We start from the raw sequence: 15,136 nt of genomic DNA, 5'->3' as shown, positions 1-15,136 counted from the left end.
TTATTCCCAACTCTCGTTCACACCGCTGCAACTCCTGTGTAGCCAGGATCTACAGCTTGACTGCCAATAAAAACCTAACCAGTGAAGGTTTTAAGTTTATCCAACAATCATAGTCAATTTTTGATTGCATGTAGTTGCGCTTCCCATGGGCCTATCAAAGTAGCCACTACTTAATCTTAATTTGAACAATGTACTTAACGATTATTGACTAATTTAAAAGAAAAATGTTATTGATAAGTGAATCTTAAGCTGATACATTATGTATTTCCAAATTTTCGAAGAAGCGCTTTATTTAAAATCAAACGCGTGCAGAACAGGGGACAAAGCCTATTTAAAAAGGGGACAATATTATTTGATCCTCTAAAAACTAATTGATCTTTTTTGTATGTGCACTTTTAAAAATAAATGATGTTTTTTATTATATTTTATCTTTATATTAATTATTGGGTCTATATTAGTTGATCTACGGATAAATTATGAATGATCTTCATTTAAGGTAACATAATATTTATGTTTAACATACTCTTTTATTATTTGGTAATCAAAAATAATAATTGATCCTCTTTTTTAGTTATTGATCTTTAATTTTGTTAATTTGATGATTTTTATATCAAGTTTGCCTTTGAATATTGATCACCTAATAAATACATTTCGATCTATGTATAACTTAATTTTAAAATATATTTGATCTAACAAAAAATATTATTGGTTAATATTTTTAATTAAAAAATATCTTTTAATTTACTCGGTACTTTGTGGTTGAGTGACAATCGTCCGTCATTGGTTACTGAGTTGGCTAAGGGCTTAGCGGCCAATAAGCAAGCAGAATGGTACATTGCCATGTTTGTTTAAATTACAAGCTTTGCTTAGTTTGGGACTAGAGGCGCTATGTAAAATATTTTCTTACTTCCGACATCCCTGAACCCGACATCATAATTTTTACCTCTTTATTTTTTTTAAATCGCAAGGTTGATTTTCCCTTAGTATACCGATCTCGACCGTGATCAGTGACCATAAAGTCATCTGTCAACGGGTCGATTAGACACGATAAAAGCACTAAACGATATTTGTTTACTTTTAGTGCGACATCGGGTTGTAAGGACCTGATAAGTTGTTTTTTCCAAATATTTACTGTGTTTGACGAAACAATTGCAAAACAGTATTTATCTTTCGTACTACTGAAAAGACCGAATATATCCATCCCGCACCAACGCATCCAGCACCTAAGGTCAATTCGACCCGCTAACGCAGTGTGAACGTGTTAAGTATGCTTTTTTAATAAAAAGAAATCTTTGAACATCAAGTGCCTTTAAATAGTTTCCATCCTTTGACTACAACTTAATAAAAATAAGTACCATAACATAATTATTTTATTTTGAAGATTATTTGATATAGACAAAAAATAATTTATACAAATCGAATTATTTAAAAAAGTATCACAATATTGAATATTTGGTGCTCATTTCTTTTATATTTGAGGACCAACAAGTAACGATCAGATATAATTTTTACATCTCAAATTTTTTTTGCGTAGTTCAAAAGAGGTTAAAATATCGATCGATTTCATTTATTTTATGTCTCAAAGAAAGAGGATCAATCATTAAAATAGATGACCATTTAGATTTTTTTATTTGCCGTTTTTGCTAATTTAAAAAGATCATTTAAATACATGCCTTTAAAAAGTACACGGAATTCTATCTCACAGACACCTTTTAATTGTTTTGTATCGCTATTCCTAAATTTTCGGAATTTTAATTTTCCCAGCTCTAACAATGTTATTAAAATAAATGAGGGCTGGTTGAGATACAGCCCTTTTAATTAATACTAACAAACTCGGGCACAGTCTCTTTGTCAAAATGTTTACAGGCAATTTATAAAGCACCTTGGCAGTTTCCCCAAAGGTTTGAGAACGAACTTTATGTTCACCACATTATGGTTAGTTTTGAGATGGGTGTCCAGGTCCACGTGTGAGTAATGAAAACGATTGGATCGCGTATGTCGCGCTTCGAGCGATCGGGTCCTGGCTTAATTGGAGGGAGCAGATTTGGGACACAGGGGCCGATCGAGTCTGTAATCAGCTTAACTTTGGCACCAGCCAGACGTAGTTTGTTGGAAACACATCGGTTTCACATCGAAGCAATTTGTTCGTCGTCGATTTTGCTTTCTACTCGTTTACAGGAAATAACGGTACGTGTTGCTATGACTACATTCGCGCCTAAGCCGACATTTGCGATCGATTTAACTGGTAATTGCTAGCTGATGAGTGTAGAGAGTACCATGATGGAGTTTTGAAATTCCAAAATCAAATTAAATTAATGCAAATCTATGAATTTGTCAGCTTTTAGTCTTAATCTAACTAACCAAGGTAAGGTTGAGCGAAAGTTAAACTATCCTTCAACAATCAAAGAAATTGATCAAAAAGCAATACGAAATAGTCAAGTGTAGGATCGATATATTAATATACGTAAATGACAGGTGGCAAATGATAAGCGACAATATCTGCATATTTATTATGATGACTACATGTTTACTCTCAATCATGTTACAAAAACACTGTTCTGTCCACTCTATACGAGTCCACAGTCTTAGTACAAAAATATGCCACTTCATACCTTATAAAGGTAGTAAGAAGGCGCTGGATGCAGGCCACTACTTATGTATTCTGTGCCACTACCAACCGGTCCTTATGGAAATCATTGGGGGAGGCCTATGTTCGATGATTGTATGACGATGATGAAATATGCCACTTTAAGCAAAACACCTGCGAATATGTTGTGTTGAGCATAACAAGTTATGGCGCCATTCCAAGTGATTAATTTTCTGTAGCTTAATTAAACGCGACAGATTTAGGGCAGATGACACGAATTTGAGACAAACAACAATATTGGTTTAGAAAGGATTAGGTGTTAAACAAAGTGAAAAAAAGGACAAAAGACCAGGTAATAAAATATGCATGTAATAGAGTTTTATGTTTTTGATACTGGGCACACCCAGTTCTGATGTTTACAACCCGTCTGGCCAGGTGGGGAGTGTATACCTAAAGGGTTACCTACGTGAGTGCGACAAACGCAGTAAAGTTTTTCGGTGTAACGTAACATCGCAGTAACAAGGCATCGATATAACAAGGCGTCGCAGTATAATAACTTCGCAGAAAGGTTTTCGAAGAAACAAAATTCGATGTAACGTTTGTCGCACTCACGTAGGTAACCCATACCTAAATGAGTGAGCTTCTAAATCCTCAATTTGGCTATGGTTCGAGTAAATAGAGAGAGTCGTGCACCTTCATAATGATGATGATTGATGATGATGACTTGTCTCACTCATATTCTAAAATATTTTTTAGCGATATGAGTACATAAATCATATAATATTTCGAACGGGAGAGGTAAATACATCGTTTCAAGTGGAACATAAATAATTCCAATAATCTCATCTCCATAAACTTTGTTCCAAAAGAGTAAAGTTTGCGGTTCGTTTGAACACGATTCAGGTAAAAATAAAACCACAAAAATATCTTCAAACCGGCAATTGATGGCTTTTAATCATTTGCCCAGCAATAATAACTTTTAACATCAAACCAAACTTTTTCCATTCCATAAGTCATATTAGGGAACATTTTTAATATAAATCATGATTATAACCCCCTAATTCTTTTCCAAATGGATTAGGTATAAAATAAAATGATTAATTTTAACAAAAAAATTAAACCGATTCCAAAAATCATGCTCAAAAAGTATAAAATAATGACTAAATTAGGACGAGTTAATATAATATGTACCATAATTTATTGATACTTTCGGAATCAGTGCCAAAATTATGAACGTACTATGAAATTTGCTGGCACCGATTTTATTAACTATACCTACTTATCTATAAAATGAAAAGAATTATCCTCCAACTCCTAAGCATTAAGGAGTTCAACATTCCATCATTTCATCAACATGAGATGATGATTTCCTAAGAACCTCCGCCTTTTTCTCAAGCCAGTTAAAAATAACAACTAACCGGATGAAGCCAATGTATTATTTTAGTCTATTAATATTCCCCATCGCTGAGGGAGCTTTTTCGGGAAGTTTCATTATGAAAGCTGTCACCTCTCGGAAATTAAAAAAAGATCCGGCCAGTTGTCGCGTTGTGTGCGAATTTTGGGCTGTCGTTAGCGATAAATTGTATCGTTTTTTTGTGCGTCGTTAAAAACTCGTTTGGATCTTAAGAGTTAATGAAGTATGACATTTGTTTTTTAGTCTCAGAAACGACTTTAGCGGTTCATTTCATATTTGACTATAATTGCTGTATAACTAAGGCTGAGTTGCACCAACTTACTTTAACTGTAACTATAACAAAACCATGTTACTTGTATGGTGTTTGACAGATTTTTAGCGTTTGTTAATGCTAAATTAAGATCGTGCAACTCGGCCTAAAAGTATTCAGAGGTTTACAGAAATTAATCATTGTAATTATAAATCATTTTATTGGATGTACTCGTAGATAAAACGAGAAACATTAAATTTTTTAAAATCAAAATCATATTTCTTTGAATTTCACCTCTAAAATAAAATCCAAGCAAAACCTGAAAATGTTATCGTTTCAATTTTCCGTGAACCAAATTCGGGATGAGATTCCAACATGGACTAGGGATGTGCTAAGAACGTCGATATTTAGGTGTCGATAATGTTTTATGAAACTACAAAAACCTGTTTCGATTCTAAATTGGGATTTGAAATATGAAATTGAAATAATAAATGAAATTACATAAATAGGCTAGTTGCCTAAAAAAATTTTTTTAGTCCGTAATGTTTAATATCAAAAAATATTGGACACATATAATTTTATTTGTCAATCTAACAAATAATTACATAGTTATGGTGCGTTGAAGTTGCGCACGACGTCACAACGTGCGGCATTTTTAAGCAAGCGGTGACGTCACGGGCCTCTTCTTATGAACTTTGGGGCGCTATATCTCTTTAAATTTTCATTAGTTTGAAAAAGTGAAAAATACGTGTAAAGTATTTTTTGATAAGTTAACTGACGGACTAATTAAAACTCTTGCTTTTTGACCCAGGCAACATCCCCATTGAGTGCAAGTTCGTAGTCGGTTCCTCTGCAACTGTAGACGACGTGTTGTCACGATACTACTGGTTTCTATGTATTTCTATGAAACAGCATCCGTTGCTAGCGATACGTCAGTTCATAGAAATAGTTACATGGAATGTTTTTCTAAACATTTTCCATACCTGGAATCAGTTTTGTAAATAATAGAAATAAATATTTATACAGCCCAATATATCGATATATTTTCGACAAGCCTATGACCAGGCGAATAGATATAGAAATGGAATAGACTCACTGAATATAATCGGTTTTGTCGATATAAATTCTGCATTCCTGTGTTGCACGTTTTTGGTTGTCCCACAAAGTTTTGGGACGGCTTATGAACAATTTTGTGGACGTTTGCGGTCGAAATGAAACCACTGTTGGTTTAAATTTAACTGTTTTAGACGGTTAATAAGTTTAGTTAAAAACGGGTATTTTGATATCTAGAAGTTTCTGATAAATAATAAAGTATACTTAGATTAATGACGTCAAAACATTATTTACCAGTATTTATAACGTACTCGTTGCTCAGCTAACCTGATTAAATAAACTCTTTATTTACACCTAGGTAAGTGTTACATAAAAGTATACGCATAAGCCGTATTTGTTTCAGGAAAAGGGCACGCTACCATTTATCAATACAATATAAGTCACGGAATAAGGTAGTAGGTACCTACGAATCTAATATACATATTTAAACGAATAATTCAGAGAAATAGTTCACAAGTGACACGTTCGTGGCACGGACGCGTCGCATGACGATGCATTACCCTTTGAAGGTTGAGTTTAGTAGCATTTTACGAGCTTACATTATTTCCCAGGGAGACGTTAGAGTCAGATTTGTGTTTTTGCAATCTTGCAAAATGCATTGCTTGAATAATGCCCGGTTTGAAGTGACCCCTATAAAAACAAAATTCCTGTCATGTGTTACCATATGGGTCACTTAAAAATTAGGGATTGATGGCGAAAACGGGCATAAATCGGTTATCAAATGAAATGAATAAAAAATACATTTAAGTGCCAGGAAATATTAAAATGAAGTAGTAGACGAGGTCTTCATTAGAGAACACCCTAACTCCAACTTTCATCAATTCCACAGTGACCTGTATTTCGATTCCGTTACAGTATCATTAACGACGTAACTCGACAAACTAATCATAACTACAACTACAAAGTGCAACTACAAACTGTAGCTGTTAGGAGTTTAGTCCACTCAGAAGTTGCGCGTATTGTGAACTCGGCCCTTAATGAAACGATACTCAAGTATCAATCTGCATTTATGAATAGATTTCGATTGATCTATTGAGCTATTGATACACTAATCTAATAATTTAAAAAATTTGCTGTTAACTCTTAATTTCAAAAGTAAAATGGAATAGATCATTTCTATGTAATGTAACGTTCTTGAGAATGGTACAATACAGGTAAAATGTATGATGTTTGGTTCGTGACAGATGATACACCATGATACACTAACATTTTAAAGCGGCTCGTTCGCTCGCGGCTTTTACAATTAAATGCTCTTGTCTATACTCACCTAAACTTTCAAGTGTCTGTATGACAAAATACATAGGTACTGACGTCAAGGTAAACAATATGGCATCTTTGTTCGTTTCAGCCGAAAGACGTCCACTGCTGGACAAAGGCCTCCCTCAAGAATTTCCACAAAGACCGGTTCTAAGCCGCCCGCATCCAGCACCTCCCGCGACCTTTACCAGATCGTCGGTCCACCTAGTCCTCCCACTAAGTCTTCCGGCTCGTGGTCGCCACTCGAGAACTTTTCTACCCCAGCGGCCATCAGCTCTACGAGCTATGTGCCCCGCCCCCTGCCACTTGATTTTAGCGATTCTGCGGGCTATGTCACTTTGTCACTGTCACTTTGGTTCTCATGCGGATCTCCTCATTTCTGATTCGATCACGCAGGGAAACCCCGAGCATAGCACGCTCCATCGCCCTTATTATTGCTGAATAACCTGGTTTGAACATCATTCACGTTTCAATATTAAGTGCTAAATATGGCATAATAGGCAGGCGTACGTTATTTCATGTTGATTGAGTACACATACAATGATAATCCCTTCAAATCCCTTCCAAGAACATTGTCCTAACAATAATTCCAACTCCGTATAATATGATTTTACGTAGGTAAGTCGTAGTAATAATTCCAACCTCGATATAATGTTACATAAGTAATTAAAATGTAATTTCTAACAAGACATTGCTACTCGTATGTTACATGTGCGAGTTACTTTAGCACTAGAAGTATTTGGCTTAACAAAAAGTATTGAAATTGTAGCCAAGTATAAATAAATAGGCGTCAGTAATGATTATGTTATTTATCGACATTGCTATGAAGAGGTGGGAAATTAAATCTTTTTTTGGGGTGCCCTTCGGTACGCCTAACATTTTAAGCCTAATTTAATTGGCCCAAACCGCATAAAAATAAGCTTAAAGTTTGTGTACATTAGGCGTACAAAAAATTATTCGATTCGATAGAGACCCCTTTTTGTTTTGAGCCCAAGTTTCCCCCTAGTATCAATCTACGGTATACTTATTAATAGTTATGTATCCAAATAAATAAAACATTACGATGGAGAGACGTCAATGTATTACGATGAATGGTAATAGAATTCCGATCTCATATCGATGGTTACTACCTAAAATGGCATAAGTGTGAAACCTTTAACATAAACATGAGAAGATAATGGTGGAATAAACTACAGTTAGTTTATGTATGTATGACTTTATTGGATACATGCTCGTAGATTATATTATCCGTTGAAAAAAGTAAAAATAAATATTTTGAAGTTTTTAAAAATTGTTGCAATTTCCTTGAAAATATTTATGTTTTGACGACCGGTATGATAGTTTAAATATTTTTTATCAGCATATTACTTATCAACAGTGCTTACTCAAGAAAAAGGTTATTTTGCGGGTTACGCTGCTTTGCGCAGAGGCCATCAAGACGCTACTCCGCATTCTATCTCAATCGATCGTTAGGTAACCTACTTTGTATTCACGCTACGTACAATTGTTTTTATTGCGCAAGCCCTGATAATGAAACCAGTTTTATGTTTCATTGTACATCATTTGAGAGACCACACTGACAGCTCAGTCTGACTCTGAGCTGTTTTAATCACACACCGCACACAGCCACATCATCCATTTTATCATCGTCCACTGCTGAACATAGGTCTCCCTCAATGATAATTTCCTATTGACCGGTTGGTAGCGACCTGCATCCAGTGCCTTCCTGCTACCTTTATGAGGTACATACAGGGTGGAAACGTTAAGTGATCTCACTCGATTATTTCTAAACTATACAAGATATCCAAAAACTGGTTACTGATTCTGAAAGTGCTTTACGAGCTCTTTCAAACGGTACCAATAATAGGTTACATAATAAACTGGATCTATCCAAAAATTTAATGTTTCCAGCTTCCATACATTTAGTAAAACCACATAATATTAAAAACTATACAAGATATTCAAAAACTGGTTACTGATCCTGAAAGTTCTTCACGAGTTCTATCCAACGACACCAATAATAGGTTACAAAATTAACTGGATCCATCCTAAAATTCAATGTTTTCAGCTTCCATACATTTAGTACAGCCACAGTCATGGCACTCATGTCTTGATAATATTATAGCAAGTAAAACCTAAAACCAATGTTGTCCTTGAATAATTTTAAATAAAAATGCAATTTACGAGTTCATTTTAAGTGTTTATTGTTTAATAAAAAAAAAATACTTTTAATTTTGTTTGGCTGGCATTCATTTAGTATGGAGACTGAAAACATTCAATTTTCGGATAGATCAATTTAATTCTTTAACTTAATTTTGGTACCGTTGGATAGAGCTCGTGAAGCACTTTCAGGATCAGTAACCAGTTTTTCGATATCTTGTATAGTTTATAAATAATCGAATGAGATCACTTATCGATTCCACCCTGTATAGCCTCCATTTTTCTCTGATAGACTAGAAAGGGCGTGCTCCTGTAGTGGAAACAAAACGATATTCATGATGAGATTTCAGTAGGTAAATCAAACTTTAAAAGTAATAATAAAGTAATAGGTTCATATTTTTAAACGATATGCGTCAGCTATACTTCTATACTTACTAATATTATAAAGCTGAAGAGTCTGGTTGGTTGAACGCACTAATCTCAGGAACGATTTTTTTGTGATGGGTAGGCCACTTATAGAGATAGATGTGCTGTATGTATGTATACCGTTACGCTACGACCAATAGGAGCAGAGCATCAATGAAAAATATTGCGAAAACGGGAAAAAATATTCAAACTATTTCTATACGTTCGAGTCGCGGGCACAGCTAGTTTACTATAATTTTACAGAAGAAGAATTTAATATCCTGCAGAGGAGAGTACCTAACGATTCAAGATTTATAAAAAAATCGTAGCTCTTTACGATAAAAATAAGAAAGGGTACAAAAGTCACATAAAATTCACCCAGACATCTTTGTTGTAATTAAAACAGTAATGTTTTATTTACATTAAGATTGCTGAGAACATGCAGTTTGCCTTGAGTTTAATAACTTATTCCATGTATTACTGAGCAGGCAACCTTGCGTTACTTCACCCTGGAGACTTTAGTTTATGATTGCAGGCGGAGTGGCCCAGCTTTGCATTTAGTATGAAGAAGCGCAGTTCAGTTGTGTAAAGTAGAGTCACACTCAGGCCAATATGGTATATTATAACAATGGTCGCGTAAAGAGCCTGGATGCGGGCAGCGCAAACTCGTTCATTGTGGAAAACCTTGGGGGATAATGAATAAAACTAAAATTCATTATCTTTTTTCTTTATATTTCATCGCTAGCCCTATCCCAAACACACTGTATAATGTTGAAAGAAAATACTTACAGACGGAGCCGTCAGCAGTTGCAGGGCTTCGCTCAGATTCTTCAGGGTCAGGGTATTCCTCTCTCCCTCATCCTCGTCCGGGCCTGGCAGATGCACCGACGACTGCCGCGACCGGAACTCCGGTTTCTTGGTGCCGGATCCGGAGCCGTTGGCGAATTGGTGCTGCGAAGACGCTCTCCGGAATGGACAGGTCATGGTGACGGCGTGCGTTAACTGGTCCGCTTCATCTGTGGACAATACATGTATAATTTCAATTGGTTGAATCTTGGATACAGGGATATGAACGTATCGAGGGGTGCTAGAAGGGCAGCTGCCCCCCTGCAAATGGTACGACCCTATTATTTCGTCCTTGAGTGTCTAAGCGGGGATACTGCCTAAAATCTGTTTCCCCCTCCCCCTCAGAAGCTGCTCGGAATCTGGGTTCGCCCATACACAGGGATAAACCTAACCTAACCTAACGAAGATGATGTATGAACATAGATGTACTTAAAAGTCGTCAAACTTTAGTAAATATTAAAAAATCGAAATAAAAGTCTAGAAAAGTCTCAATTTGTTTAACAACGCTGCGAGACTAGCTGTATCAATTTGGCTAGTGCTGAGAAGAAGCACCGTAATAAACTCATTAATTTATGTCTGAAGTTAGAACTAAATAAAAGTTAGATGGTTAGAGTAGTGGTAAATTTTAGGGACAGGTTATTGAACTGAGATTAAGAATTAAGAAGACAGCTTTTAGTTGAATTACAAACTGAGTTATCAGTGATAAGGTTCAATGCCACGGTAGCCGAACGGTGAAGGGGTCGGACTGGCCGACTCGTCATCCGAAGAATGCGGGTTCGAACCCCGCTGACGCCCGACTATTGTGGTGAGCCCACTCGTGACACAAGCATATTTAGCTTAGTACGAGGGGCTAACGGGACATTAGTAATTTGTGCAAAAAACAAATGACTAATATTCCAAAAATGCATTTGTAGTAATACAGTGAAAAATACCGCGAATATACAACGAATCATGAAGCTGTAGTCATATTTATTATTTGAAAACACAACACGAAGGCTTTGATATGCCAACAATAACAAAGTACCTAGGTGTGGTTATATGCAAATATATGTTTATTTATAAGCCATGGCCTCAAACACACGCGAATAATAGGAACACCTTTGTTTCGCGTGACTTTACAAAAACGACAATTTTCGTGACTACATTATGTTTTGAAATGAATTATTTTTTCATGAGTGTAATGCAAAGGAATTCGATGCAGCAGGATCACTCTCTGCCACTCTAAAGTAATATTGTTTAATCTACTGTCTTATTAGAAAAAAAAAACAAAGTTCAAAATCCAATGGTGAAATAAATATTTCTATATTTAACGGTTGGTAGCATCCTGCATCTAGCGCCTTCCTGATACCTTTATGAGGTCGTCGGTCCAACGTTTGGTAGGCTAACATACCATCTTCTGTAGTACCTTTGCATTATCATATTTTCACTATCGTCTCTAAAAGAACTTACTGCGCTTTACTTCATTAGTTTTACGTCGTAAATATTTTCCACATACTTGGCGAAGCCGTTTCAGAGAATGTCATTGCCAAGGCTTCTTGTTAATTATTCTACGCCGCCATTTTAATTTCAAGATTTCTTTACAAAGTAAATAAACATTATACTCTTTCAATAATTTGAATACCTTCAGGTACAGGCTACATGCAATTTGATATTTTGTGGCGCAACCTTAAAGTTTTTAAAAATGTAGGTTTGAAAATGATAAAACAAAAAAACGAGGAACAACTAATCAAGTAAATATCTACGTAGTGTACTGTAATGTACTGTAATGTAGTTGACTACATCCTAACTGAATTTACTTTTTAAAGTCATAAATTTAAATAGAAATAGAAAAAACTATTGATGCAAGATGCAATCATGACATTCTCGCAAAATCGCATGGGATGAATGATAAGTATTTACTACAAACCTATTGCCATAGACTCAATTAGTATTTGTAAAGCAATACTTATTTGCCATTAAGTGTTATCAATCAATACAAAGCCCAAGCAATACTTATTTAATACATTGTGTTATCAATTAATACGAAAACCCATTAGGTCTCCTAATAGACAGACCACATGCAACTGTCCATTCATTGTCATTGCCAAAAACAATGGCTCATAATGTAATAAATGATTCTAACATTGAGTCAACGGAATTTGATATCATAAATCTATATCGTATCCGGGCACGTGTGTTTGTACTATTGTGGAATATCAATTAAGTCTTAGTTATTGTTGTCATATCCTATTTTATGAGTCAGCTGACATTGTATTATTAGAAGACCCTATGGGTCTATGGTGATGGTGGTTAAGGACACGATTAAAAAGCTATAGTTGCTTAGCTGCTACGCCAGGGGTCGAGGGTTTGGTGCACTAAGTGCAAGAATCTGCAGTATCATCATCATCATCATCATTATTTCAGCCATAGGACGAGCACTGCTGAACATAGGCCTCCCCCAATGCTTTCCACGTTGATCGATTGGTAGCGGCCTGCGTCCAGTGCTTCCCTGCTACCTTTACGATGTCATCCTTGTAGGTGGACCGCCTGCAGGTGCCTTGTAGGTGGAGAATCTGCAGTATATGTAGTGGAAATGGGCATGGCACATAGCACGCAGAACTAATGGTCGATGGGGCAGCAAGGTTCTGGAATGGAGACCACGTACTGTCAAGCGCAACGTCCACACACCCACCACCCACAAGGTGACAAAAAGGACTAAAGGTTAAATCGGCCAATCTGGCTATCATTGAGGCCTATGTTCAGCAGTGGTTGAAATAATGAACTAGTTTTTGTATTCTTTAAATGAGCCTTTGTACTCATTCATTGTCAGGTATTTTCTGCTTGCTTTTATAACCGTTTTCTGGTACCTGTAATACTGGTGTCGCTAGTTTGAAACTTAACAGCGCAGTTTAAAATGTCTCAGAAAATTTTATTTTGTTCTTTCAAAATAAATTGTTCGTACCTATTTTCTACAGATTTTCCCCACCAAAAATGTTTAAAAGCTAGCTAAAATCACAAGTTCCACCTTTGGAATACCCGAGTGTTTGGGCTCCAGCACGAATTCCTATTCGACCTGCAGCTGGAATGCATCCGTACGAGCTAACATTCGCGCCGAGCGAATGCTCGAGCGAATTACACGCTCGGCTAAATTCACGACAGAAGAATGTTACATAACAACAGTTCACTTGATCTATCTATAAAATTATCTAATGGTGGTTGATACATTAACTCTATTGTAGTACTCAAGTAATTGAGCTACTTATTTACATGTAATGTATTAAAAATATGTATACCACTTTAGTTTATATAAATTTATTATACCTTGGGTAACAAAACTGACTTTAAATATACCTTCATAATGGATACAATATTTCCAAAATTATTTGTGTAATTCTAATGCATCGACCAAAGTAACCATAGGTGGATAAAGCACACATATTTTATTTCATCGATACTTATCTTTTCCCATACAGGTATTTTACGCAATTATATTGAAATTAACTGTAGATTCAATCTTCACTCTCTTAAAAGTTTTAAAATTTTACTGCGAGCCAGTTTTTGTAATAAAGTCCGTTAATCTACTCGTAATACGCACCGTAAAAATGATAATAACTTTTATAATTGAGAACTTCAATTCAAAGCTTCATTGACTTTCTTTCGGTAAAATCGACTATCTTTCAGGGAGAACTTTGACCATTTAACCTTGATCCGATTCTACGAATATCTAAAGTTAAAAAAAACTACTTTAGTTAGTACTTCTAGCCTCATAGCCGCTGGACTATTGTCGTGAACCCACTCGTAACACAATCATAGGTATTCAACTTAGCTCTAGGAGTTAATAAGTCATTTGTGCAATACAAATGCAACTAGCGACTCCATAAACCATACAAATACCTATGTTAATTTTCAGACTTTATCTACCCACTTCCTCCTTTTAAAGAAGAAAGAATCATTTATTTTGGTTCTAACACAATTAAACAGTTGGATTAAAGGGAGTTAGAACAAAAAATGGCTGCCGCTCAGCATGTGTCATGCTCTGAGATAGTAGAATCCAGAACATGATGCTGTTATTCTGCGGAAGCCATTGTTGGAGAGAGCTTAGCAATAAACGCCATAAAATATTCAAATAATGTGATAAGGGGATGGATTCTGAAAAAATCTGAAACACGTGTGGAGTACCCACTACTGTTTGGATGTAGAATTGGACCTACTGATTCGATCAGCTATTGAACTCAGATGCTATCATAGCATTGCGATTTGAAATAATTAAGTTTCCCGGAACTCAGTAAACGCCAAACACACCTGAGCGAACGTGCGCAAACAATGCTAAGCGTTCATTACACACTCGGCTGGCTCGATCGCGTTAGGCCCGGATTCCACCAAAGCGGAGCGGAGAGGTTTTTTGAATACCAATCAGGTTCCATTATTTGCACATCTCCGCACCGCTCCGCTTTGGTGGAAATGAAGAGGAGTAGAGCGAAGAAGTATTGGGCGCCCTTGTTTTTCTATAAAATTGACAGCGGCGGTGGCGCGGCGCGGTGCGGAGTTTCATAGATAGCAATAGACTAACGCCCGTATTCACAAACATTACTATGAGGTTTCACAGTGCGCGTGAACGCACAGGCTGGCACACGAACCAAACACAGAGCTCTATTCAACGGTGCGTTCGATTTGCTGCGTCACCTAAGCAAGTATCGTTTGTAAATACAGGCGTAACAGCTGACAGCTACGCACAGCTCGCACATCTCTCGACTCCGCACCACCGCTCTTCTCCGCTCCGCTTTGGTGGAAATATCCTACCAGCTTCACCGCACATATTCTCCTCTCATCTCCACGCCGCTTTTCTCCGCTCCGCTTTGGTAGAAATAGCTTGCCAGCTTCGCCGCACATCTCCTCTCGTCTCCGCACCGCTCCGCTCTTCTCCGCTCCGCTTTGATGGAAATATCCTGCCAGCTTCACCGCACATATTCTCCTCTCATCTCCGCACCGCTTTTCTCCGCTCCGCTTTGGTGGAAATAGCTTGCCAGCTTCGCCGCATATCTCTCGTCCCCGCATCTTAGTGGAAACCGGCCCTTACGAGTGGAACTCTAGTACGGCGCTCGTTCAAGTGGACTTGCACAAGTTG

General features: G+C 36.7%; 1 protein-coding gene across 1 annotated transcript in view; it reads right to left on the bottom strand.

Annotated features, from left to right (window-relative positions):
• Gycalpha99B (guanylate cyclase 1 soluble subunit alpha 2) overlaps positions 1 to 15,136 on the bottom strand; it is a 112,638-nt gene that overhangs the window by 59,474 nt on the left and 38,028 nt on the right. The window contains exon 2 of the mRNA XM_028323764.1: positions 9,976 to 10,202. Within this exon, the coding sequence (XP_028179565.1) occupies positions 9,976 to 10,170 (195 nt within the window). The 5' untranslated portion in view covers positions 10,171 to 10,202. The remainder of the gene's footprint in view (positions 1 to 9,975; positions 10,203 to 15,136) is intronic.

The sequence above is a fragment of the Ostrinia furnacalis genome, unplaced genomic scaffold (assembly GCF_004193835.3).
Source record: "Ostrinia furnacalis isolate ACB-3 unplaced genomic scaffold, ASM419383v2 OfSCF0688, whole genome shotgun sequence".
NCBI classification, from domain to species: domain Eukaryota; kingdom Metazoa; phylum Arthropoda; class Insecta; order Lepidoptera; family Crambidae; genus Ostrinia; species Ostrinia furnacalis.
This window is presented reverse-complemented; position numbering and strand designations above follow the sequence as displayed.